The sequence below is a fragment of the Elephas maximus genome, chromosome 14, assembly GCF_024166365.1.
Source record: "Elephas maximus indicus isolate mEleMax1 chromosome 14, mEleMax1 primary haplotype, whole genome shotgun sequence".
In the NCBI taxonomy this organism is placed as follows: domain Eukaryota; kingdom Metazoa; phylum Chordata; class Mammalia; order Proboscidea; family Elephantidae; genus Elephas; species Elephas maximus.
The window spans coordinates 94268746-94291828 of NC_064832.1; the positions used below are offsets into that span (position 1 = coordinate 94268746).

The 23083-nt window shown below is 44.5% G+C and overlaps 1 protein-coding gene across 1 annotated transcript in view; it reads left to right on the plus strand.

Annotated features, from left to right (window-relative positions):
• The window catches only part of B3GLCT (beta 3-glucosyltransferase), a 133849-nt gene extending 111026 nt beyond the window's left edge, over positions 1-22823 (plus strand). Inside the window, exons 13-15 of the mRNA XM_049853271.1 lie at positions 496-615; positions 4340-4484; positions 20156-22823. Coding sequence (XP_049709228.1) covers positions 496-615; positions 4340-4484; positions 20156-20323 — 433 coding nt within the window. The 3' untranslated portion in view covers positions 20324-22823. The remainder of the gene's footprint in view (positions 1-495; positions 616-4339; positions 4485-20155) is intronic.
• The last annotated feature ends 260 nt before the right edge of the window (positions 22824-23083 follow it).

Here is a 23083-nt window from a genome sequence, read left to right on the forward strand (position 1 = left end):
ATGGGGTTTTCAAGGCTGTGACCTTTGGGAAGCAGTTTGCCATGTCTGTCTTTCAAGGCGCCTCCAGGTGGGTTTGATCTGCCGACCTTTTGGCCAGTAGTCAAATGCTTAACTCTCTGTGCCACCCAGGAACCATATTGTCATTTCAAAAGATAGTCTTTACTGTGGGCTCTTTTCATATTTAGCAGATTTAATGTTTGCTAAATTATCATTAGGATATAAAAATCCATTGCTGTTGAGCCAATTCCTATTCCTAGCAACCCTGTAGGACAAAGTGGAACCACCCCTCAGGGTTTCCAAGGCTGTGGGCTTTATGCGAGCAGACTGTCACGTCTTTCTCCCTCGGAGTGGCTGGTGGGTTCCAGCCGCCAACCTTTTAGTTAGCAAGCCGAGCTCTGAACCATTGTGACACCAGGGCTCCGTAAAATATTTACTCTGATCTGAAACCACGTCTGAATTAAACCATTATTGCTTGTTCTTTCCCTGGAATTTCAGCATCTCCAGGCTGCAGCACTTGCTTAGCTGCTATGACTCCAGTGAGCCCGTGTTTCTGGGAGAGCGTTACGGCTACGGACTGGGGACTGGCGGCTACAGCTACGTCACGGGAGGAGGAGGGTAACTATGAGAGTGGCTTTCTGCGAATACTTTGAACATTCACCTTCTCTTTCTACAATGAGAGCTGGGTCTGTGACACTGGGATCCATGTTGGTATGTAAGTGCCCTCTAAATGGTTCTTGTTGGGTGCTGTTGAATCTATTTCGACTCATGGCAACCCCATGTGACAGAGTAGAACTGCCCCAGAGGGTTTCCTAGGCTGTAATCTTTACAGGAGCAGATCGCCAGGTCTTTCTCCTGCGGAGCGACTGGTGGATTCAAACCACCAACCTTACTGTTTGTAGCTGAGTACTTAACTGTTGTGCCACCATGGCTCCTCCCTTCCAAGTAGCCTGTCTTATAAAGCCCCTAGAAGGCAGGCTCTGGGCCTGTGGAATGATTGTGCTCTGTCGCCCACGGGGCCTACACATGTAGACATTTAATGATTGATGAAACGAGAAAGGGAAGAACGTTGATTCACTCTCAGCCATTTCCCGAAGCTTACTCAGAAAAACCGAAAACCAAGCCTGTTGCCGTCTAGTCCGTTCCAACTCATAGCGACCCTACTTGACAGAGCAGAATTGCCCCATAGGGCTTCCAAGGCTGTGATTTTTATGGGAGCAGATCTCCAGGTCTTTCTCACGTGGAGCTGCTGGGTGGGTTTAAATTGCCAGCCTTTCATTCAGCAGCTGAGCACTTAATCTTTGCGCCACTAGGCTCCTTCTGTAAATGGTAGCTGCCACTGTAATACGTGAAAATAAGCGGACAATTTAGTGAACATTAAGTTTGCTAACTATGAAAAGACCCCACAGTAAAGACTGTTTTGTCCTTTGAAGAGACATATGAATATGTATGTCAGGGTGCATGGTAGAAACGTCACTAAAATAATGATTGCTTCTGGGCAGCTGTCTTAGTTATCTAGTGCTGGTATAACAGAAATACCACAACAGGGTGGCTTTAACAAACAAAAATGTATTTTCTCACAGATTCGGAGTCTAGAAGTCCAAATTCAAGGCACTGGCTCCATGAGAAAGCTCACTCACTCTCTGTCCGCTCTGGGGGAAGGCCCTCGCCTCCTTATAGTTTCTATTCCTAGGTTCCCTGGCAATCACGTAACGTGTACCTTGCCCCTCTGTTTGCACTCGCTCGCTTAATGTGCTATTTTATACCTCAAAAGAGATTGATTTAAGGCACACCCTTCACTAATATCTGATTGTAACATAACAAAGGAAACCCATTCCAAAATGGGATCATAACCACAGGTATTGGGGTTAGGATTTACAACATGTATTTTTGGGGAACACAATTCAGTTCATGGAAACCCTGGTGGCGTAGTGGTTAAGTGCTACAGCTGCTAACCAAAGGGTCGGTAGTTCGAATCCGCCAGGCGCTCCTCGGAAACTCTGGAGCAGTTAGTTCTACTCTGTCCTGTAGGGTCGCTATGAGTCGGAATCGACTCGACGGCACTGGGTTTGGTTTTTTTTTTTTGGAATTCAGTTCATAACAACAGGTAATTAGTTTTGGTTGTCTGTTTAAATAAAAAAAAATTGGGTATTTGATTTCAGAAAACAAATCACTGGACTTTTAAATTATCCAGGGCTTAATAAATCACATTTGGGAGAAGAGCAGGATGGAGCCTTAGATTTAAGCGATTAAGTGATGTTTGTGCAGGATTTACAGGCTTTAAGTAACAGTTAAAAATCAATGTGTTCCAATGAAACATCTGCCTGATCTCTCATGGGGAAGGACTACACTTCGATTACACTGGTAAATGAGTCGATCAGTTCGTCTCTTCTCTGGGCCATTTTGGTATTTAGGGAGAATCTTAATTTGTTATCAACTCTGTTGTCATCATTGTCAGGTGCCCTTGAGTTGATCTCGACTTGTGTCCCTATAAGGTTGCTATGAGTTGGAATTGACTCGACAGCAATGGGTTTGGACCCCATATGACAGAGTAGAACTGCCTTATGGGGTTTCCTAGGCTGTAATCTTTACAGGGAGCCCTGGTGGTACAGTGGTTAAGCACTTGGCTGCTAACCAAAACGTCTGTGATTCAAACCCCCAGCTGCTCCTTGGGAGAAAAATGTGGCAGTCTGCTTCTGAAAGATTCCAGCCTTGGAAACCCTCTGGGGCAATTCTGGCTCGCTGTGAGCCAGAATCCATTCAACAGTAACGGGTTTGGGCTTTTGGGTTTTGTTTGGAGTTTTCTTTCCATTACCGTGAGTGTGAGAGTTATATCCTAACTGGAAGCGTAAGTTTTTCCACTGCATTTAGAGTGAAGTCCACAGTCCTTTGTCAGGGCTTACAAGGCTTCTCATGATAACGGCAAATGCTGTTTTCCTTTCCTGACATATCCATCTATACACTCATCTTAAAGAATTCACATGGAACTTATTTCAGCCTTCTATTTTCTCTTTCCCCCGAGACATGGCACCTGCTGGTCTCTATAGCACTGTCCCTCCCCTCACTTCCTGCCCTTTGACCTGGCTGATCCCTCCTCACTGTCTGTGGAACCATCATCCCTGGGAGCCTCCCGCCAGCCTGCTCCCGCAAATCCGAGTTTTAACGCTTTTCCGTTATACTTTCATAGTAGATTGACTGTCATCAAATGATTATCATCTAATTGCTTATTCACTTTTCTATTTTCCACCCAAATTATGAATTCTTTGAAGGCAGCACCTGTGTCTTGCTTCTCATTGTATTCCCGCCTTGTTGCCTCGGGACTCATTTTCGTTTTTAGGTACAATGAATAAATGCATGCATGAACACTGGACGTTTACCTTTACATAACAAACATCGGCTAGTGTCAGATTCTGTTTTTAGTAGCACTTTTACAAGGATGCAGAGAGATTCTTCATGAGGTTGTCTCATGTCAGCCTTTGATGAAAGGTGCAGGTTTAACGTTGGCTAGTTTCTGCAGCGCTACAGTAGTGTTTTCTGATGAATTAGCTGTAGAACCAAGATGGTTTTAAACAGCAAGTCAGGATCAATGACCCAGAAACCCAGTGCCGTCAATCAATGAATGCCTCGTAAAGTCAGCTAATGGATCATAACCCGCTTTTTAAAATAGAGACAGAATGGAGGAGAATACAATAGAAAATACTGTGGCGCATCCTATGCAGTAAGGGTTAGGATTGTTTTGTGAATTTTGTTTTTGTTTCTTACCTACACACGTACTCAGACAATCTAGGTGTGTATGTATGTATACACAGATGAGGAGCCCTGGGCGCACAACGGCTAAAGAGCCACGGTTGCTAACCAAAAGGTCGGCAGTTTGAATCCACCAGCCGCTTCTTGGAAACCTTATGGGGCAGCTCTGCCCTGCCTTATAGGGTCACTATGAGTCGGAATTGACCCGATGGCGTCGGGTTTTTTATATATATATCTCACACAAACACATACATATGTGAAGGAGTCTTAGTGGCACAGTAGTTAAGTGCTTGCCTGCTAACTGAAAGGTCAGAGGTTTGAACCCACCAGCTGCTCTGTGGGAGAAAGACCTGGCAGTCTGCTTCCATAAAGATTTGCAGCCTTGGAAGCCCAATGGGGCAGTTCTAATCTGTCCTACAGGGTTGCTGTGAGTCGGAATCGACTTGATGACACGCACAACAACAACGAACTATTAAATATAACACTACTGCTGTCCACATCCTTTATCAGAAGTGTGGCCTCTGAACTGTTTCTAAATTCAAGTCATTGAGAAGCTGCTCCAAGCACTCTCTGTCTCCGTCTGGTTTCCTGCTAGGATGGTCTTCAGCAGAGAAGCCATCAGGAGACTCCTCGCCAGCAAGTGTCGGTGCTACAGCAACGATGCTCCAGACGACATGGTCCTGGGGATGTGCTTCAGTGGGCTGGGGATCCCAGTGACACACAGCCCCCTCTTCCATCAGGTGAGAAGACGTTTTTCACTCCTACTTTGGGACAACGGGGTCTCTTCTTAAAGTTACTACTCTTTTTCCTCCATGTCGTCTTTTCTGAATAGTTTGAAGAGCTATTTGACAGGCTTCTTAAAAGATCTCTTGGTCCAAAAGGCTGCTGCTGTGCCTTGTATGTTATAAAGATGGAAGTCGAAAACATCTAGAAAACAAAATGGTGTTTGGCCAGTACCCTTGCATGTTTGAGCATGGAAAAGCTGCTCTATTTTTTTTTTCCCCCCAGTTAAAAAATGGATGACATTTAAAAATTGTTAGATGCTGTCTTAGTTATCCAGTGCTGCTATAACAGAAATACCACAAATGAGTGGCTTTAACAAACAGAAGTTTATTCTGTCACAGTTAGAAGGCTAGAAGTCTGAATTCAGGGAGCCAGCTCTAGGGGAAGGCTTTCTCTCTCTGCTCTGGAGGAAGTCTTGTCTGTTTTGAGCTTTTGTTCCCGGGCAGTCTTCATGTGGCTTGGCGTCAGTCTTCCCCCATCTATGCTTCTTAGCTTGCTTGTTTAATCTCTTTTATATCTCAGAAGATACTGACTGAAGACATACCCTGCACTAATCCTGTCTCATTAATGTAACAAAGACAAACCATTCCCAAATGTGTTATTGCCGCAGGTATAGAAGTTAGGATTTACAACACATATTTTTGGGGGATACAATTCAACCTATAACAGATACTCTCTAGAAATATATAAGACTCATCTAATACTGTCCTGTTGGCCACCAAATGTATGTAATTCTACTCTGTCCTCAGTTTTTACTTTGTCCGTCTGTCTGCTTTTTCACTGGGCTTTCTCCTTTTTGTTGTTATTAAACCAAGCAGCTAAAGTATAGTAAATTTGGATGTTTTATCTCAAGGAGCCTTGGTTACACTATGGTTAAGTTGTATGCTGGTAACCAAAAGGTTGGAGGTTCAAACCCACCTAGCGGCTCCTAGGGAGAAAGACCTGGCGATCTGCTTTCATAAAGATTACAGCCTAGAAAACTCTGGGGGGCAGTTCTACTCTGTCATGAAGTCGACTCACCGGCACCTAACAACATCTCAATAAGCATATTACCTGGGGTTATGGAAATGAGAAGATGAGATGATATTCACCAGGACTACCTGTGCTCATTACCACTGAGGTGGTTCTGACTCATAGCGACCTTATAGGACAGGGCGGAACTTCCCCATAGGGTTTACTAGGCTATTATCATTACAAAAGCAGGTTGCCATATCTTTCTCCCACAGAGTGGCTGTTGAGTTTGAACCACCAACCTTTGGTATAGCAGCCGAGCTCTTGACCAATAATAGCATCACCGTATTGCTCTTTGGGGTGGGAGAAGGAAATTCTTTAGTGTTACTATTTTAGCAATCTTTAGAATTGGGTCAGTGAGTGTTCCTATATTCTAAGAATTATAGCAGATATACTTGAACTAAAAATAACCATACCCATCTCATGCCCTCCTTTAAGGTATTCAAATCTTCTTGAAATTTGACATGTATAAATGCATGTATATTTTAAATGCCCCCCCCAAATTGAAAATATAACCTTAATGCTTTAGTAGTAAACAGCAGCAAATGCTATCATAGCAATATGGAAAATTGAATATGGCAGAAATAGCACTGTGGAAAAAACTCGAACAAGATGAAGAAAGTGTTTGCATTATTTAAAAAAAAGCAGAATCCATTTCCACCTCCTCGAGGGTAGCAAAGAAGGATAAAAATAGCCCTTTGATAATAAGAAGTGTATGAGAGCCCTAAAGACGTGAAGGAGCCCTGCTGACACAATGGCTAAGCACTAACCGAATGGTTAAGCACTAATGCCTGCTAACCGAAAGGTTGGCTGTTCCAAACCACCCAGTGGCTCTGAAAGAGAAAGACCTGGGGATCTGCTTCTGTAAACATTGCAGCCTAGGAAACCCTGTGGGACAGATCTACTTTGTCATATGGAGTCGCTATGAGTTGGGATCCACGGATCCACTCAACAGCACCTAACAACATGAGAACCCTTAAACCTTATTCCTGGTACCAATCAGAAGGCACTTATCCATCTTTTAAAACCTTGAGCGGTCTTACCCATCTATGTGTTATGATGTGATGACTTAGGAAAGGAACTTACTCTCTCCCTCTTGCTTTTGGTCCTCTTGTAACGTTTCACTGAAGGGAAAGGAAGGATAATTCTAACTGTTGGTGTATGAGGAAAATCATTTATCTCTGTTAGTAGGAGAGGTGTAAGATGGGACTGGTAGGAGGAGTAGCATCAGAACCTGTGTAACTTCAGGGGGATAAAGTGAATGAAGAGCAGCCCAAAGCTGATTCCTATGAGGCAGAGGTCAGACAGACCTCCACTTTCCAACCCGTTTACCAGTTCTGACACCAGGTGTCCTCCTATGGGACTCTCTACTTCTTTGCTGGACTTCTTAATCTCTTACAGCGGTCAAATAGAACTCACAGGCCAAATAGAACTCACAGACTGTACTTAACATGCTTAAGTATTTTATTAAGGAAGCAACAGGGTACAACTCGATCAGGATTGACAAGTTAAAACTCAATATCAGGATCAGGAAACATCAGGCAAAAAGCCTCCTGTCTTCAGTGCAGGGCAGCTCTCTCAGCAACTCTTGGTGATGCAAGCTTCCTCTTGGCCCCCTCAGCATAAGGTCCACTCAGCCCCCTGAGGACAGGCTCCCTTTGGCCCCCCCAGGATGGGCTCCTCTCAGTCCCCACAGGACAGGCTCCTCTAGGCCCCCTCAGGACAGGCTCCTCTCGGCCCCCTCAGGACAGGCTCCTCTGGGCCCCCTCAGGGCAGGCTCCTCTCGGCCCCCTCAGGGCAGGCTCCTCTCGGCCCCCTCAGGGCAGGCTCCTCTCGGCCCCCTCAGGGCAGGCTCCTCTGGGCCCCCTCAGGGCAGGCTCCTCTGGGCCCCCTCAGGGCAGGCTCCTCTGGGCCCCCTCAGGGCAGGCTCCTCTGGGCCCCCACAGGGCAGGCTCCTCTGGGCCCCCTCAGGGCAGGCTCCTCTCGGCCCCCTCAGGGCAGGCTCCTCTCGGCCCCCTCAGGGCAGGCTCCTCTCGGCCCTGCCATCTGTCACCACCGACTCCCTTCAGGGCCTCTCTCTGTCTTCAGTGTTACAGCCCTTGACCTATGTTACAGCTCTTTTAGGTGGCTCCTTGCTTCCTCTCTCTCTTTGCTTCTCTCTTCTTTCTTCCACTTTTTTCTGTCTTGAAAAAGCTCTGTGGGGTTGTCTGCATGTATACACAACTCCTTGTCAATTTCAAGGCACAGCCCCTCCCAACAGGGCCACAAACTGACTAGTGCCCCTCAGTAGGCCACAGACATTTCATTTGCATAGTAGGCTATAGTCGCCTCATTTGCATAAGTATATTGACCAGTCCCTGCGAGGTGTGCACCAATCACAGGGCACACTGCAACCCAGGACCAGACACAAAGTATCAAACCACAAGTTGTTTACAGCTTACCACAGGAAATGTCAATCAACCTGGACAAAAGTAACAGACCTACAGGTAATGCCTCAGGGTTTAGGGGAAAAATCTCTCAAGCTGTTTTTTCTAAAGAATCAAGGCAAAGGGAACTCATTTTACAACAGGTCTTAGGTTTTTGAAGCAGCCCTTTTCACTTAGAGAATACCTTAGTCAATAAAATGATAAGGAGAAAAAAATAAGGAAAATAATCTAATCCTTAAACAAAAGTCCCATAAAGATAATTAAAAGAAAAAGAAGTTTGTTGTTTCTCACCCTTTAAAACTCTTGATTTCTCTAATTTGCAGAATACACGTTGAACCTTTCCAAAATTGTAAAACACATCTAAGACCTATCCTCCCCAAGAGGTATTGCTGTAGCTTCCAGCTTTGAAGCCTCTAATAATATTAGACTTTGATGTGATTTGGATGGTGCTTTTTACAGTGTAAGATCTTCGGTAATTTTGAATACTGATAGAAACAGCGTATTTGTGTGTATTCAGAAAGAGATAAACCCAAGGTTGCTCCTGAGTTTAGGTGCGGTGGGGATTTGGAAACACTCTCGGATGCAGTGTTGCCTGTGCCGCGCTTTGTCTGCCTTGTGAGTCAGAGAAATGACAGTGAAACTATAGCCCTAGCACACCCTCTTGTTAAAAGCAAAGTGTCCCAAGTACATGGTTTTCTGTTCCTTCAAAAATATTTGCCACTAATGGGTATGGAAGGTGTCCTGGTGGCGCAGTGGTTAAGCACTCAGCTGCTAACAGAAAGATGGGTGATTCGAACCCACCCAGCAGCTCAGTGGGAAGAAGACCTGGTGATCTGCACCCGTAAAGCTTACCAAAAAATCCCAAACTCGCTGCTGTCAAGTCGATTCCGACTCATAGTGACCCTATAGGACAGAGTAGAACTGCCCTGTAGAGTTTCCAAGGAGCGCCTGGCGGATCTGAACTGCCAGCCCTTTGGTTAGCAGCCGTAGCACTAAACCACTGCGCCACCAGGGTTTCAGCCTGGAAAATCCTGTGGGGCAGTTACTCACATGGACTTGCTATGAATTGAATCCACAGCACCTAAGAACAAAGGAGGAACAGAGGAACAAGACGCTGAGATGTGTGGAAAATATAGTTGATGCCAACTCAACTATGTCAGTAATTACATTAACTGTGAATGGACTGAGCACAAAAATCATCTTTTCTCTGCTTCTAAAGGTGGAGCAGACAGCTGCCCCCTCCCTGTCTGAAAGTCTCCTTGGAGCTCTGGCCCTTTGATATGTAAATGAAGTCTCTCCAGGGCCCTCATTCCGCGTTGAAATGTACATGTACCTCCAGGGTTGATGGTGACTCAGCCTTTCTGGGGCCTAAACTAGTATGTTGTTGTGTGCTTTCAAGTCTATTCTGACTCATAAAGACCCTATATGACAGAATAGAGCTACCCCAGAGGGTTTTTTTTAGCTGTAGTCTTTATGGAGGAGCCCTAGTGGTACAGTGGTTCAGTGCTCAGTTGCTAACGGAAAGGTTTGCAGTTCGAACTCACCTAGCCAGTTCTCCGGAGAAAAGACCTGGCAATCCACTGCTGTAAAGATTACAGCCTAGGAAACCCTACAGGGCAGTTCTTTTGTGCCCTATAGGGTTGCTATGAGTTGGAATCAACTCCATGGCACGTAACAACAACAATTTTTATGGGAGTAGATCTCCAGGTCTTTCTCCCAAGTGAGGAGCTGCTGGTGGGTTTGAACCGCTGACCTTGTGCCACTAGGGCGCCTTTGGGACCTAGTCCAGGGCTGTAATATTTGGCTCTCTCCTGGAGATAATAGAAGTTTTACTTTCATATTGGGTCAGAGCAATTAACCCAACAAGTGGCTGAAGGTCTAATTCTCCTGAGGTGAAGGTTGTTTCTAGGAGGCTAAGACTTTTTCCAGAAACCCTGAGAAATCCAGGGAAATTTTATTTTCCCGTACTCCCCAAACTGACCTATAGATTCGAGGCAATCCATGTGAAAATCAAAGCAGAATTCTATGTAGAATTTGACAAGCGAATCCTGAAGTTTATACTGAAATGCAGAACATCTAGAATGGCCGAAATATTTTTTAAAGATTAAAGTTGGAATATTTACACTACCTAATTTCAAGACTTACTATGTCTTGTTGTTAGGGGCCATCAAGCTGGTTCCAACTCATAGTGACCCCGTGTACAACAGTAGGAAACACTGCCTGGTCCCGCGCCATCCTCACAGTCGTCGTTATGCTCGAGTCCATTGTAGCAACCACTGTGTCAGTCCATTATGTGAAGGGTCTTCCTCTTTTTCAGTGACCTCTAGCTTAGCAAGCATGATGTCCTTCTCCAGGGACTGGTCCCTCCTGATAACATGTGAAATATGTGAGATGACGTCTTACCATCCTGGCTTCTAAGGAGCATTCTGGTTGTACTTTTTCCAAGACAGATCTGTTCATTCTTCTGGCAGTCCATGGTGTATTCAGTATTCTTCACCAACACTGTAATTCAAAGGCATCGATTCTTCTTCCTTATTCATTATTCAGTTTTCACCTGCATGCATGACAATTGAAAATACCATGGCTTGAGTCAGGCACACCTTAGTCCTCAAAGTGACACCTTTGCTATAAGGAGGCTTTTTGCAGCAGGTTTGCCCAATGCAATATGTGGTTTGATTTCTTGGTTGTTGCTTCCATAGGCATTGATTGTGGATCCAAGTAAAATGAAATCCTAGACAGCTTCAATATTTCCTTTATCATGATGTTGCTTATTGGTCCAGTTGTGAGGATTTTTGTTCTGTGTTGAGATGACTTACTGTAGAGTTACAATAATCAAGACAATGTGAAAGTGGTGTGGGCATAGACATATATCAAGGGGACAGAGAAGGGATTTTCGGAATAAACTGTTGCATTTTGGCAAACTGATTTTCAGCAAAGGTGTCAGGTCAATAAAATGAAGAAATGGAACAAATTGTGGTGGAACAATTGTATATCCACACACAAGAAGAGAATTTAGAATCTTGCCTTACACCATGCACAACAATTAACTTAACGTGGATCCTAGTCCAAAATATAACAGCTAAAACTATAAACTTCTGGAAGAAAATGTCAGAGTAATTCTTTGTGACCTTGGTTTAGGCAAAGATTTTTTTTTAAATTGTGCTTTAGATGAAGGTTTACAAAACAACTAACTTTTGTTAAACAGTACACCTGTTGTTTTGTGACATTGCTTACCCACCCCATGACATGTCAACACTCTCTTTTCTTGTCTTTGGTTTCCCTATTACCAGGTTTCCTGTCCCCTCTTGCCTTCTAGTCTTTGCCCTTGGGCTGGTGTGCCCCTTTAGTCTTATTTTGTTTTCTGGGCCTGTCTAATCTTTGGCTGAAGGGTAAACTGTGGTAGTGACTTCAAATGCTGAGTTAAAAGCGTGTTGGGGGGCCACACTCTCGGGGTTTCTCCAGTCTCTGTCAGGCCAGTAAGTCTGGTCTTTTTTTGTGGGTTAGAATTTTGTTCTACATTTTTCTCTAGCTTTCTCCAGGACCTTATATTGTGATCCCTGTGAGAGCAGTCGGTGGTGGTAGCCGGGTACCATCTAGTTGTATTGGACTCAGTCAGTCTGGTGGAGGCCGTGGTAGTTGTGGTCCATTAGTCCTTTGGACTAATCTTTCCCATGTACCTTTAGTTTTCTTCATTCTCCCTTGCTCCTGAAGGGGTGAGACTTTTTAAGACCCTAGACACAACTCACCAAAGTAGAATGTAGAAGATTTTTTTTACTAAACTATGTTATGCCAATTGAACTAGATGTTCCCCGAGACCATGGTCCCCACAGCCCTCGGCCCAGCAGTTTGGTCCCTCAGGGAGTTTGGATGTGTCCAGTGGAGTTTCCATGACCTTCTTAGGCAAAGATTTTATGGTAGCAAAAGGATGATGCATAAAAGGAAAAATTCATAAATTGAATTTTATAAAAATTAAATAGCTTTTGTTCTTCAAAAGGTATCATTAAGAAAATGAAAAAATAAGTCACAGATTGGGAGAAAACATTTGTAATTCATATATCTGATACAGGACTTGTGACTCAATAATAAGAAAGCAAACTCCTCAGTTTAAAACAGGCAAATTTGAATAGACATTTCACCAGAGAAGATATATAAATGGCTATCTTAGTTATCCCTTTTGTTACTACATTTTTTCTCTTCAATTTTTTTTAGTGGCATGTGTTTTCAGTATTGGAATGCATGGTTACAGTGAGTCTCCAACTCCAGTCTGCTGAGCTTCTCGAATTTCAAAAGGGACCCTAAATGCATTAGAACCATAAGAATGCCTCTGAGGTCCAGAGGCCCAAGAAGTGGCAGGCATACCAATGGTAATGGAAGAGTTGTGTACTGCTGCTGTAACAGAAATACCACAAGTGAGACGCTTTAACAAACAGAAGTTTATTTTCTCACTATTTAGGAGGCTTGAAGTCTAAATTCAGGGTACCAGCTCCAGGGGAAAGCGCTCTCTGTTGGCTCTGGAGGAAGGTCCTTGTGTCTTTCCAGCTTCTGTTTCTTGGCTCCTTTGATCTCCGTGTGGCATCCATCTTACCCCATCTCTGCTCTTAAGCTGCTTGGTCTTATATCTCAAAAGAGATTGATTTAAGATGCATGCTACCCTAATATTGCCTTATTAATGTAACAGAGAAAACCCATTCCCAAGTGGGGTTATAACCAGAGGTATAGGAGTTGGGATTCACAACACATATTTTGGGGGGACACACTTCAATCTGTAACAATGGCTAATATGCACATGAAAAGATGTTCAACAATATTAATCTCTAGAGAAACATAAGCTACAACCACAAGGTGCTCCACTACACCCACTAGAACGGCTCCAGTCAAAAACACACTGGCCTTACCAAGTGCTGGTGAGGATGTGGAAAAGCTCGGTCCCCCACACATTGTTTGTGGGACTGCACCGTGTTCTCGCCTTGGAAGGCGTTTTGGCAGTTTCTTAAGAAGTCAAGTAGACGTGTGGTAGGCAGTTTCCAAGGAGTCTTGGTGGCGCAGTGGTCAAGAGCTTAGCTGCAAACCAAAAGGTCGGCAGTTGGAATCCACCAGCTACTCCTTGGAAACCCCGTGGGCACTTGTGCTCTGCCCTGTAGCCAAGGGGATACAGCTTCAGCCTCCTTTTGTTGCTCTGTCTAACCTTTACGGATAAGAAGGTTTTGATTCAGCCCAGTTTACCTCCTTCTCGTGCAGTTAAAGCCACGTCCCCGTTTTTGTACACAGCTGCCCACAGCGCTCCATACGTCTGTTGCAGAAGTCCTCCTCCCTCACCCCTCACCTGCCTGTTTGGGGCTTTCTTTTGACATTTTGGGCATATCCACTATCGCCACAAGTTGTCGTCGAGTCAGCTCTGACTCCTGGCGACCCTGTATGTGTCACAGTAGAACTGCACTCTATACGGTTTCCTAAGTTTTATTTAATTTGTTGTTGAGAACACACACAGCAAAACACATACCAGTTCAACAGTTTCTACATGTACAATTTACTGGCAATGATGACATTCTTTGAGTAGTGAAACCATTCTCACCCTTTTTTCTGAGTTGTTCCTCCCTCATTAACATAAACTCACTGCCCCTAAGATTCCTGTCTGACCTTTCGGGTAGCTGTTGTCAGTTTGATCCCATATAGATAGTTCTTAGAAGAGCATAATGGTCAAGGCAGACCTTTTTTTTTTTACTAGTTAAACTAACTGTTGTTCTGTTTTAAGATGACTTCAGAGGATATTTTTGGTTTAAGGTTTAAAGATTACCTCAGGGCAGTAGTTCCAGGGGTTCGTTCACCCTCCATGGCTTCCATAGGGTTTTCAGTGGCTGATTTTTAGGAAACAGATTGCCAGGCCTTTGTCCTCAGGTGCCTCTGGGTGGACTCAGATCTCCAGCCTTTCTGTTTGTCCCTCCCAGGGACTCCTTTGGGCACAGAGATGTGATCGTCGGACATTTTGTAGACTTTTTGGCATCACTTTGGATGAGTTTCACTTTTCTAGTTTTGTCTTAAGAAGCTTTGCTGACGGAACAGTTAAGCACTCTGCTGCTAACTGAAAGATTGTCAGCTCGAACCCACCAGCCACCCCTCGGGAGAAAGGCCTGGCAATCAGACTGTTGTTGTTAGGGGCTGTGGAGTCGGCCCTGACTCATAGCAGCCCTGTGCACAACAGGACAAAACATTGCCATTGTCAAAAGAGTAGGTATGTTTGAGCCCATTGTCGCAGCCGCTGTGTCAGTCCATCTTGTTGAGGGCCTTCCTTTTTTCCTGGCCCTCTACCCTACCAAATATTATGCCTGCTCCAGGGACTGATCCATAAGGATTACCGCCTAGAAGACCCTGTGGGGCAGTTCCGGTCTGTCCTGGGGAGTTGCTATGAGCTGGAATCGACAGCACCTAACCGCAACAGTTTTGTTTTTTTCCGTGATCTCATTTATCCAAAACGACTGGCACATTTTAATGCATAATTATCCAGCTCCTTACATGCTGACTCCTTGAGTTGCAGTTAATCACTTCTAGAATCTGCATGAATAGAGGAAACATGCTCTGGATTTATTTTTTCCGCTAGATGCCCTCTTGTGTCTCCAATAGCTCATTTTTAAACGTGAAAAATAAGCAAGCGTGTGCTTTATTGCCCTCATTTCTTCCTCCCGGAGCGACTATGGAATTATCAGAGCACACCGTTCTTCTCTGCGAGTTAACTCACAGAAGGCCTTGCAGATAAACATCCATAATGTGTGAATTCCGCCAGCTGATACACAGAACTTCCCCAGCTCAATTAGACTGAATTCCAGTGCAGTTGTTCCCTGGTATCTGGGGGGGATTTTTCCCAGGACCCCCATGGATACCAAAATCCATGGATGTTCAAGTCACTTATATAAAATGGTGTAGTATTTTATATAGCCTAATCACATCCTCCCGTATGCTCTAAGTCATCTCTAGATTACTTATAATACCTAATACAGTGTAGATGCTGTATGTGTAAATAGTTGTTACACTGCATCCTTCAGAGAATAATGGCAAGACGTGAGGCAAATGAAGCTCAAACACCCAGTGCTGGAGAGACACTGAGGGTCTGTGAGATGGGGGAGGCTACAGCAGGGGACGCTGCACTTCACTTCTTTATTGTGTGGACTCTGCTTAGTGCGTGGCACATGGCAAGTTCAAGCTTCGCTTTTTGGAACTTTTTTTTTTCCTGAATATTTTCAATCCCTGGGTGGTTGAGTTCGTGGATGCAGAGGGCTGACTGTGTATTTCTTTTGTCTCAGCCTCACAGTCCTCCCCTTTAAAATTTCTTTCTTAGATTTTTTAACTCTGTGAGCGCTTAGATTTTTTTTTTATAATATTTAATTGTCTTTTTGGTGAAAATGTACAGAGCAAGTTATATTTTCATTTGACGGTTTCTCTAAAATTTATTCAGTGACATTTGTTACACTTTTCACAATGAGTCAGCATTTCTTTAATTGTGTTCAGGTTGTTCTGTTTCCAGTTCTCTAGTTTCCCTGCCCCCTTATCTTAACCGTCTTTGCTTTAGAGTGAGTAATGGTTGACCTTTTGGTCTCACATAGATGCTTTTTTAATGAAGCACCATACTCACAGGTAATATCCTTTATTTTGTGTGCCAATCTGTTATTTCACTAAAAGGTGATCTCGGGCTAATTTCAGTTCAAGGTTTAAAGACTATCTCAGGGCAGTAGTCTTGGGGAGTCCTCTAGTCTCAATTGGTCCAGTAAGTCTGGACTTTTTCTTTGAGTTCTGTTTCACATTTTTCTCCCATTCTATCAGGGTTCATCTGTGTGTCAGAATGGTGGGTAGTGGTAGGTAGCCAGGCGTCATCTAGTTCTTCTGGTCTCAGGGTAGACGAGGCTGTTGCTCGGGTAGTCTGTTAGCCTTGTAGACTAGTTTCTTCTCTGAGACTTTGGCTTCCTTCTCTTTTGCTCCTAATGAGTAGAGACCAATAAGTTATGTCTTAGATGGCTGCTTGCAAACTTTTCGACCCCAGACACCACTCACCTCACTGGGATGCAGAACATGAACTTTGTGAGCTATATTATTGCCAATTGACTAACTTGTCCCATGAGACTAAGGTCCTAAGCCTTCAAACCCAGAAAACCAATCTCGAAAGGTGTTTGGTTATGCCCAAGGAGTTTCTGTACCTGCGTCTTCTATGAATGTGTATGTGTGCTCATACGTATCTGTACATACGTATACATATAAAAAAAAAATACATATAGATATGTCTATACTTGCACACATATATATACACCTGTACTTGCCCGTACACATACGTGCCTATACACATAAATATGTGACCATACACTCGTTTTTTTGGGTTATGTTGGTGGTGTTGTCAAGTTACATGTCATATTCTCCAGCACAAACATCCTTTTCTCTTGTGCACTTCTTAGTGGCATTGCTTACTTTGATTGAAAGCACTTAAATTTTTTTAAAGTGGTAAAATGGCCATTACAAAAGTTCTGAGAGCCCTGTTGGTGCAACAGGTAAGAGGTCAGCTGCTAACCAAAAGGTTGGCGGTTCTAACCCACCCTGTGGCGCCTCAGGAGAAAGATCTGGCGATTTGCTCTCGTAGAGATTCCAGCCTAACCCTGTGGGGACGTATACTCTGTCACATGGGGTCGCTGTGAGTCAGAATTGACTTGACGGCACCCAACCACAATGAAAGCTCAATGTTATCGTGCAGTTTTTCTCACAGATACTCTGGTTTGAACACGCAGCAGTATATTTGCACTGTCACTGGATCGAGCCTCCTGAGGGGGCCAAGGTCGCCAAGGTGCTGCTGAATGTAACCAGCCAGCGGTGCAGCGGCCGAGCAGAGGCAGTAGGTGTCCTGGGAAGAACACAAGAGCAGGAAGGGGGAAACCTGCTGTTATGGATTGAATTGTGTCCCGTAAAATGTGTGTCAACTTGGCCAGGCCATGATTCCCAGTGTTGTGTGGTTGTCCTCCAATTTGTGATCTGATGTGATTATCCTATGTTTTGTAAATCTTAACCTCTGTGATGTTAATGAGGCAGGATTAGAGGCTGTTATGTTAATATGGCAGGACTCAATCTACAGGATTAGGTTGTATTTTGAGGCAATCTCTTTGAGCCGTAAAAGAGAGAAGCAAGCAGAGAGTAGAGGGACCTCCTACCATCAAGAAAGAAGAGCCGGGAGCAGAGGGTCCCTGCACTGAGAAGCTCCTAGATCAGGGAAAGACTGATGACAAGGACCTTCCCCCAGAGCCAACAGAGAGAGAAAGCCTTCCCCTGGAGTTGGCACCCTGAATTTGGACTTCTAGCCTCCTAGACTGTGAGGGAATAGATTTCTGTTTGTTAAAGCCACCCATTTTTGGTATTTCCATTACAGCAGCACCTGTTCACTTACTCCCATCCCAACACTTGCTGGTGACGTTACCCCAGGGAAATGATAACTTCTGTGAGCTCCGGTTTCCTCATCTGTAAAATGGGAACGAATCTTTTTTTTTTAAATTGTGCTTTAGGTGAAAGTTTACAAATTCGCTTCTCATTAAACAATACACAAATTGTTTTGTGACATTGGTTGTCCACCCTGCCATTTGTCAGCACTCTCCCCTTCTCTACCCTGGGTTCCCTATTTCTATTTGTTCAGTTTCTCTGTCCCTTCCTGACTTCTCATCTTTGCTTTTGGGTAGGTGTGTCCGTTTAGTCTCATAAACATGATTCAGCTATGAAGCACATTCCTTAATGTGCATTATTGTGTTTTATATTAAAAAAAAAAAAAAACATTGCCATTGAGTCAATTCCGATTCATAGCAACTCTACAGGACAGAGTAGAACTGTCCCATAGGGTTGCCAAGGAACGGTTGGTGGATTCGAACTGCCAACCTTTTGGTTAGCACCTGTAGCTTTTAACTGCTCCATTTAGTCTCGTATACGCTATCGAACTACGAAGCACGTTCCTCATGTGTGTTGTTTGTTTTATAGACCTGTCTAATCCTTGGCTGAAGGGTGAACCTCAGGAGTGGCTTTAGTTCTGAGTTAGCAGGATGTCTGGGGGCCACTCTCTTGGTGTGTCTCCAGCCTCTGTCAGACCAGTAAGTCTGGTCTTCTTTTGTGACTTTGAATTCTACAATTTTCTCCTGCTCTCTCCGGGACCCTTGATTGTGATCCCTGTCAGAGCAGTCAGCGGGGAATGGCTCTTAGTGTTCTGCTTATCTCTCAGGGTTGTTCAAAGGTCGCATGAGAAAACTTTTAATGAGATATATAAACCATTTAAGAGAGTTTATTCTTTCTGGAGCCATTAAGGCTGGATGAGCTGCTGAAACTATTGCCTCGAGGTAGTCTTTAAGCTTTAAACGTTAAACCAAAACTACCCCCCTGAAGTCTTCTGAACCAAAAAATAGCTTATCTTAATTAGTAAAATGTGTCTACTTTGAGCATTGTGCCGTTTTAAAGAATTGTGTATGTGAGATCAAATTGATGCCAGCAACTCGAAGGTTGGATGGGAAGGTCAGGGGTCAGGGAGTTTCGGATAACGGTGGCTGGAGAACATGGGAACGGTAGCACAACTTGAAGAGTGTAACCTGTGTCGCTGGATTGTATGTGTAGAAATTGTTGGAATGGTGTGTCTTTGGCTGTGTCTACTTTCACCAAAATTATTATTATTATTATTTTTTAAAATGTAGGCAGAATGTAATAAGAGATGGTGGGGGTCATGGTGGATCCAGGTTAGATTCTCACCTTCCATGCGGGAGATGCGGGTTCGATTCCCAGCTGATGTACCTCATGCATAGCTACCACCCGTCTGCCAGTGTAGGCTTGTGTGTTGCTACGATGGTGAACAGTTTCCAGCAGAGCTTCTAGACTAGGAAGAAAGGCCTGGTGATCAGCTTCTAAAAATCAGGCAGTAAAAGCCGTACGGATCACAGCAGTCAGATCTGCAGCCAATCATGGGAATGGTGTAGGACTGGGCAGCGCTTCATTCCGTTATACGTGGGGTCACTGTGAGCTGGGGGCCTACTTCACGGCAGCTGACAACCGCCGAAACAATAAGAGATTAGCCAGAGAAGACTGTTGTTAAAATGTGTCTAACTAGTTTTGATGAAATCAAGACTGTTTTAGTCTTGGTAACCCAGTGGTTACTCCATAAAACAGATGGCCATGCGAAGTTATCAGGAAAGTTTGGTGAGTGCTGAAGGAATTAGCACGCTTCCCTTTGAGCAGATGGTCTAGGGTTCTGGTTTCCTCCTGTGTCCTGCAGGTTACTTCTTCAGTCTCATCATTCTAGACTGTATCTAACTCTGCTTAAATTTCCGTTTTTAACCTGTAGAGGGATTTGAAATAATGATATTGCAAAAACTTTTCGGCCCTCTTGCAACCTATTCTGGGTTGCTCACAATTTCCATTCATACTTCTGGAGCCAGACCAGGCATTTACCTGAGAGGAGTGGGAATTCCTTTGCCTGTCTCCCAGCTGAGGTCCACATTTTCCTGCTAATCACACATAAGAGCAGTCGACAGATGAAGGAACCTTAAGACCTCCTTCGCCCTGTGCCCCACACAGCATATGGCCAGTGTTGCTTTACAAGGACCTGGAAAATAACCATTTTTCTGCCTTTTTGCAGAAGTCATCATATTAACTTAAATGGTAATAGATGTAAAAAGGAACACACCCCCTTTTTATATTACCGTGGCAAAGGAATCCCCAGAGGTGAGATCACAGACCATGGAAGCCAAAGTGTTGCACTTGGAGTGATCCACTTGGGATGTTGAATAAATGGAGGCACAAAAGCAGAGAGCCTTGAGTGAGAGCAAAGAGAGTGGAAAAGACTTTCCTTCTTGCTTTTTGATTCCCATGTTGCTGGTGGGTGCCATCAAGCTGATTGCAAGTCCCAGCGACCCCATGTGACAGAGCAGAGCTGCCCCATAGGGTTTTCTAGGCTGTGATCTTTACAGGAGCAGATGGCAAGGTCTTTCTCCTGCAGAATCACTGGGTGGGCTTGAACCACCAACCCTTTGGTTAGCAGCCAAGTGCTTAACTGTTGCACCACCAGGGCTTCACTCATTTCCCATAACCAATATCAAGTATTGAAGCAAAGCAGTTGCTTCATAAATCCAGATGCTATTCCAAGGCAAACATCTGTTTGATCACCAGTAGGCCATAATGACGTCTTCTTCCTCCTGCAGGCTCGGCCAGTGGATTACCCTAAGGATTACCTTGCTCACCAAGTTCCCATCTCGTTCCACAAACACTGGAACACCGATCCGGTGAAGGTGTACTTCACATGGCTGGCACCCAGTGAGAAAGACAGAGCCAGGCAGGAGACACAGGCGCGCTTTAAAGAAGAGTTATAAAGCGTGGTGACGCCGTGAGCATAGTTGGGCAGGGAACGGACATGGAAACCACGGTGTCATCGCCCCGCCAGGCTGTGATCAGACCACTTCAGGATGCTGTTGTGCATCGATGCATTTGGCTGGAGGTGGAAACGATGCGCTTTTTTTTTTTTTAATGAGAAGAGAAGAGAAGGAGTTACAAACAGACACAGGCATTTTATTTTCCCCAGGGAAAAATCACTTGCTTTTGCATTATGCAGTTATTGTAATATGCAGTGATGACTGGTTTTTAGTTTTTAAGCTGTGACCCAGCAGCTTTATGACTGCCAGCGGGAAAATAAATGGTACAAGAAGTCCTTTTTCTGTTCCTCTCTTCGTTATAACGAAGGTTTCAGTTGGGCATGACTGTCTTTCGCTCTGTAGATACATAAAGAAGAGTGGAAGTCCTTTGACGTGGTGTTGGCAAAGGATATTGACTATACTGTGGACTGCCAGAAGAACGGATAAATCTGCCTTAGAAGAAGTACAGCCAGAATGCCCCTTGGAAGCTAGGATGGTGAGACTTCATGTGATGTGCTTATCAGGAGGGACCAGTCCCCTGGAGAAGAACATCATGCTGGTAAAGTACAAGGTCAGCGAAAAAGAGAAAGACCCTCAAGGAAGTGGATTGACGCAGTGGCTGAAACCATGAGCTCAAACAGAGCAACAATTGTGAGAATGGTGCAGGACCGGGCAGTGTTTCGTTCTGTGGTACGTGGGGCCGCTAGAGTTGGAAGCAACTCGACAGCACCTAACGACAGTAACGGCATGAACTTTTAAACTGTATTATTGATAATGAAAATTACTTCCTGGGAACTTAGTAGGGTTAATGCTGTATTGGGAGCCATTGTTCAGCATCATAAAAGTCTACATATGAAGTAATCTGTCATCAGGGCTGTTAGGTTTTAACTGTCTGTGCTTTTGCTGTTTGTGCCTCATAAAAAGAGAATGAGATTCTGCTAGAGCGTTCCACTTCTTGGGAGGTTCATCTGTGTTCCATTTCTCTCTGAAGCCCTCTTTAAGGCCTCCTTGTACCACCACTGTGTGCTGGATGCTGCCACAAGAGTGTCTTCCGCATTTCAGGGCAGTGTTGAAGCGTCTCATTCCAGTCAGCTCTGTGTCTGTCTCAGGAAGTGAGTTATGGCTGTAGGTGATGTTTCAGTCTCATTTTTCTCTGGATGTTACGTAGGAGCTCTGAAATTTGTCCCAGAGCTCCGCGAAACCCTCGCGAATGGACAGCTTGTTTATTTGGGCATTTGGCTGGGCCCTTAAAGGATGAAATTTGAACGTAGCATATTGAAACAGCTCTAATGTTCAAATCATATCTTTAATATATAGCGATTCAACACATTCAGTATTAATGTGTAAAAAGCACTCTGTATTTTAATGTTTTTTAATTTTACAATTCAGTTTTGTAAAAGCATTTGCATAAAATTTGATTTTAATATGTCTTAAACTAATTTTGGTAGAGTTAAATACTTTTTTTGTTTTCAATTTTAATAAAAAGTACTATTCATTAACCTTGCTTGTAACGCTTTTATAACCAAGTGCAGGGTTTTAAAGCCGTACCACCAGAAGTACCTATGTGTGTTTTCGTAACAGTCTATTTTACTCTCCTAGCTCAGATTTGACTAGGAGCCCTGGTGGCGCAGTGGTTAAGTGCTCGGCTGTAACTGAAAGACTGGCAGTGGGAACCCACCCAGTGGCTCCGTGGGAGGAAGACGTGGCAGTTGGTTTCCATAAAGATTACAGCCCTGGAATCCCTGTGGGGCCGTTCTGCTCTGGCACGTGGGATTGCTATGAGTCGGAATTGACTTGATAGCAATGGGTTTTTGTTTTTTTCAGATTAGATTCATTTCTAAAATAACACGATAATGTTGATCAGTTTCCCAAATCAGCAGATTCCAGAATGGGTGTGCCTCGGTGATAGCTGGTCGCACTGGATTCATTTTTGGAATGTGGCTTTTGTGGCTCGTGCACGTCATGGATCAGGGACCATGATCTGGGGGACGGGCACCATTAGGATTTTCAGATCTTGTCACCTGCTGCTGCTGGCATCAGCACTGTTGTCGTCATGGCTGGGATTGTTGTCTTGCTGCCCTCACGGCCACCTTCCTGACATCTGTGGTGACGCTCCTGGAGAGCCCTGGCTCCTAAGCCGGTGGAGAAGAGCCGTTATTGCTCCTCCTGCCCACCATGTACTGCCACTCAGACAGCACCGCATTGGCCTGAGAGCATCGGCTGCCGTTTGTGTACAGAGGCCCCACGTCCACCTTTGTTCTCTGTTAGCATCAGTGCCTTCTACTGGCACCAGAGCGCCTCCTCTGGGCCTTTTAGGTGTTTTCTGAATTATGTTTACTTTTTGGAACTGTGTCAGCCTAACCGTGAATAAAGGGTACTTGCCTACATTTCTGATTTCTCAAATGTTGTATTCATTCGTGCAACCTGTAGTGGGGATGGGAGCCCTGTGGCACAGTGGTTAAGTGCTCGGCTGCAAATCTAAAGGTCAGTGGTTTGAACCCACCAACCACTCAGCGGGAGAAAGGTGTGGCTGTCTGCTTCCTTAAACTACAGCCTCGGAAACCCTATGGGACAGTTCTAGTCTGTTCTGTAGGGTCAGTATGAGTCGGAATGGGTTTGGTTTTGGTTTGGGTAGTGGGGGTGGGGAGGGGTATTGGGAAATGGAAGTAATGAAATCAGAAAAAAAGTTAGCAGTTCAGTAAATACAATTTTAAGAGATAA